The sequence below is a fragment of the Elephantulus edwardii genome, unplaced genomic scaffold, assembly GCF_000299155.1.
Source record: "Elephantulus edwardii isolate Elephantulus edwardi_28Jun2011 unplaced genomic scaffold, EleEdw1.0 scaffold00310, whole genome shotgun sequence".
Lineage (NCBI taxonomy): Eukaryota > Metazoa > Chordata > Mammalia > Macroscelidea > Macroscelididae > Elephantulus > Elephantulus edwardii.
Window position 1 is genome coordinate 848182 of NW_006400060.1, and position 4806 is coordinate 852987.

Consider the following 4806-nt stretch of genomic DNA (forward strand, 5'->3'; position numbering starts at 1 on the left):
GCTTTGTTCACAATAGCAAGGAGTTGGAAACAACCTAAGTGCCCATCAACAAGCAAATAGATAGAGAAGCTGTGGTATATTCACACAATGGAATACCATGCTGCATTTAAAAACAAGGAACTCTTGCAATATTATCCAAAATGGTTGCCTCTGGGGGACATTATGCTGAATAAAATATCTCAGTCACGAAAGGACAAATACTCTATGGTGACATTGTTGTAGAATGAAGCTGATATCAGGGAGGCTGTAAGACTGAGAAAAACTGGATAAATGTATACTGCATTGAAGCCAATGACGGAGAGAACAGTTTAAAAGTAATATTTTTTAGGGCATTATGATTATCATAAGTGTCAGGAATGAGTGTTGCAGAGTGGAGTATACTCGGGATGGGGGTTGGGGTTGTGGGGGGATTGTATACCAATGAAGGAGTTTTTCTTTTGCTTTTCAAAAGAAGAGTGAACTGGGGGGGGGCGGGGAGAAAAGTACAACAATGAATGTATGGAAATCCAAAATCTCTGTAAATGTTCATATAAATTAATTTTAAAAAAAGAAAGGGACCAGACAAGGATGTCCACTATCACCACTCCTATTCAATAGTGTATTGGACATACTTGATAGGGCAATATGACAATAGAGGGAAATAAGAGGCATTCAGATTGTAAAATTTCTGCTATTTACAGACAATATGATAGTGTACAAAGAAAACCCCAAAGACTAAACAACAACAACAACAAAACCTGTTAGACCTAGTATATGAATTTAGTAGAGTGGCAGAATATAAGATGAATATAGAAAAATCAATGGGATTTCTCTATAGTAACAAAGAAAACATGGAAAAGGAATCTAAAGGAATATAATTTACACTAGCGAACTAGAAACTGCGATATTTGGGAAGAAGCCTAACTAGAGAAACAAAAGACCTTTATAAGGAAAATTATAAATCCTTACTGCCAGAAACAATAAAAGATCTAACTAAATAGAAAAATATCCCTTGTTCATGAGTATGAAGACTCAATACAGTGAAAATTACAATTCTAGGAAAAGCAATTTACATGTTCAACACACTCCCAGTAGAGACACTAAGTTCCTTTTCAAAGAGATAGAAAGGACAATTGACTGTGGAAGAAACACAGTTGCCAGGCCCTAAGCCCTATGGGCATCAGACCAAGAAACGACCACATATACATAGATCCTTCAAAAAATGTTGCTGTGCCCTAGGTTATTATATAATTACAGCAACTAACATGATGTCAATAAAGCAGCAATCTGCCTCAGCAATCATGAAAAAAACCTAGAATAACACTTCCCCTAAAGAAGCAGACCCAATTATTACCTCAGATAGAAAGAACAACAACAACAACAAAAAAAAAGTTGATGTGGAGATATTTTTAATACTACAGAAAAAGATACAAATGTTGGAAGAAACAATGAAAAACAGTAAGAGATCATATATCTCAGAGACAATCAAGAAAAAATATATTGAGGAGAAGCAAAATGAACAGCTATGGAAGAAAATGCGAAACATAGAAGAAAGAATTGATAGTATAGATAAAGAAGTTGTTGTTGGTGGTGGTGGTGTTGTTAAGTGCCATCGAATCGCTTGTGACTCATAGCGACTCTATGTACAACAGCCCTAAACTCTGCTCTGTCCTGTGCCAATCTCACTGTCTCTGACACGCCCACCCCAATTACCCCAGTCACTGAATCAATCTACCTCATAGAGGGTCTTCCCCTCTTGTGCCGACCCTCCACCCTCTCAAGCATGATGTCCCTCTCCAAGGACCTGTTCCTCCTTACAACATGTCCAAAATATGTCAGACAAAGCCCCAGAATCCTTGCCTCCAATGAGCAGCCTGGTTAAACCCTCTCTAGGAGGAATCTGCTTGTTTTCTTGGCAGTCCATCGTACATTGAATACTCTTCTCCAGCACCACAGCTCAAGTACAAGAACTAAAAAAAAAAATTTATCACAAGACAGGTACAACCAACACAGTACTGGAAATAACAGAAAAGCATAAAAATGCAATGCAGAATATCAAGACTGAAATGGTAGAAGTGTCCAGAATGCTGGTAGCACAAAAAGGAAAAGAAAAAAAAAAAGGACTGAAGGGATGGTATAGAGAGTGAGTTGAAAGAACAGATCCTCATGTGAAACATACAAGAAGAAAAATTGAAAATGAGATATAAAGATAATGTTGAAACCATTAGAATCATGTGGGATGACATCAAAAGGAAAAACACAGTGAACACCAAATAGACAAGACTCAAAAAGAAAAACATCAAGACATATCGTAGTCAAATTCTCCAAATAAAAGATAAGAATAAAATTCTAAAAGCAGCACAAGAAAAACAAAGTTACCTACAAGGGGAAACAATTAGATTAAGTTCTGATTTTTCAGCAGAAATCAAGCAAGCTAGAAGGCAATGGAATTCCATACACAGAAAGTTGAAAGAAAACAGTTGCCAACCAAGGATCCTATACCCAGCAAAGCTCTCCATCAAATGAAGGAGAAATTAGATCCTTTGCAGAAAAGAAGGAACTTAAGAAATTTGTGAAAACAAAACCAAAACTACAAGAAATTTTAAGTGATGCCCTTCACATGGAGATGCCAAAGGAAAGTGCATAGATCATGGTAACCAGAAACAACAGAAAAAGAAACACAGCAAAATGGCAAAAGTAAAACCAGGCCTGACAATAATCACACTTAATGTGAATGAGAGAGAGATTATGGCAGAACAGATTTTCCGGGAGGCTGGTTCTATAAGGAGAAATGTGGCATCAGGATTTGTGGAAGATCCGTCAACAATCTGCATTATGCAAATAACACAACCCTGCTTACTGAAACTGAGGAGGACCTGAAGTGCTTGCTGCAGAGGGTCAAGGATTGCAGCCTTCAATATAGATTGAGGCTCAATATCAAGAAGACAAAGATTCTCACCACTGGGCCAATTGGCAGCATCAGGATGGATGGTGAAGGGATTGAGATTGTTCACAGTTTTAGTTTGCTTGGCTCCACAGTCAACACTCTTGGTACCAACAGCCAAGAAATTAAAAGACATATTGTGATGGGAAAGTCTACTGTTTGGGATCTCGCCAGGGTACTGAAAAGCAATGGTGTCACTCTGGAGACTAAGTTGTGCCTGATACATGCCATGGTCTTTGCAGTCACTTATTATGCATCAGAGAGCTGGACAATGGCTAGAGAGGATAGAAGGAGAATTGATGCCTTTGACCTATGGTGCTGGAGAAGAGTATTCAATATACCATGGACTGCTAAGAGAGCGAACAGGTTCATCCTAGAGAGGGTTAAAACAAGCTGTTCCTTGGAGGCAAGGATTCTGATGCTTCATCTGACATACTTTGGACATGTTTTAAGGAAGGATCGATCCTTGGAGAGGAAAATCATGCTTGGGAGGGTGGAGGGATAGCGCAGGAGAGGAAGACCCTCTATGAGGTGCATTGATTCAGTGACTGGAGTAATGGGGTGGGTGTGTCAGAGACAGTGAGATTGGCACAGGGCAGAGCAGGGTTTAGGGCTATTGTACATAGGGTCGCTATGAGTCTCAAGCGCCTCAACAGCACATAACAATAATATGAATGGACTAAATGCACCAATTTAGAGAAAAAGAGGAGCCGCCCTGCGCACGCGCGCCCCATCCTGCCGCCTCCCTCCCTCCTCCTTTCTCCCTCTCTGAACCTTCCTGCTGCTGCGTTCAGATCTTGCTGCTCCAGCCTCGGGGGCACTTACCATCCTCACAGCCTGTGATCCACAGATGGGGCGGAAAAAATAACTATATATCGTTCTTTTGTCCCACACACACCTGAGGCGAGAGGAAAAAAAACCCCAACACCGAAACCTTAATTTTCCACCATGAGTGAAATCGTGCATATCCAGGCTGGTCACTGTGGCAACCAGATCGGTGCCAAGTTCTGGGAGGTGATCAGTGATGAACATGGCATCAACCCCACCGGCACCTACAATGGGGACAGCGACCTGCAGCTGGACCACATCTCAGTGTACTACAATGAAGCCACAGGTGGCAAATATGTTCCTCGTGCTATCTTGGTGGATCTAGATCCTGGAACCATGGACTCAGTTCGCTCAGGTCCTTTTGGCCAGATCTTCAGACCTGACAACTTTGGTTTTGGTCAGTCTGGGGCAGGCAACAACTGGGCCAAGGGCCACTATACAGAAGGGGCTGAGCTGGTCGATTCCATCTTGGATGTGGTGCAGAAGGAGGCTGAGAGCTGTGACTGCCTGCAGGGCTTACAGCTGACCCACTCTCTCGGTGGAGGCACAGGCTCCGGAATGGGTACCTTGCTCATCAGCAAGATCAGAGAAGAGTATCCTGACCGCATCATGAACACCTTCAGTGTGGTGCCTTCACCCAAAGTATCCAACACTGTGGTTGAGCCCTACAATGCCACCCTCTCTGCCCACCAGTTGGTAAAGAACACTGATGAGACCTACTGCATCGATAATGAAGCCCTCAATGATATCTGCTTGCGTACCCTCAAGCTGACCACACCAACCTATGGAGACCTCAACCACCTTGTCTCAGCCACCATGAGCGGCATCACCACCTGCCTCCGCTTCCCTGGCCAGCTCAATGCTGACTTCCACAAGCTCGCCGTCAACATGGTGCCATTCCCATGTCTCCATTTCTTAATGTCCCCATTAACCAGCCATGGTAGTCAGCAGTACCAGGCCCTCACTGTGCCTGAGCTCACCCAGCAAGTCTTTGTTTTTTTTTTTTTTGTTTTTTGTTGTTTTTTTTTTCATTCTCATTTTTTTTCTATAATTAT

At 42.1% G+C, this 4806-nt stretch overlaps 1 protein-coding gene across 1 annotated transcript in view; it reads left to right on the forward strand.

The window, feature by feature from the left end:
* Positions 1-3871: 3871 nt before the first annotated feature.
* LOC102844189 (tubulin beta chain-like) overlaps positions 3872-4806 on the forward strand; it is a 2031-nt gene continuing 1096 nt past the window's right edge. Inside the window, exon 1 of the mRNA XM_006901140.1 lies at positions 3872-4738. Within this exon, the coding sequence (XP_006901202.1) occupies positions 3872-4738 (867 nt within the window). The remainder of the gene's footprint in view (positions 4739-4806) is intronic.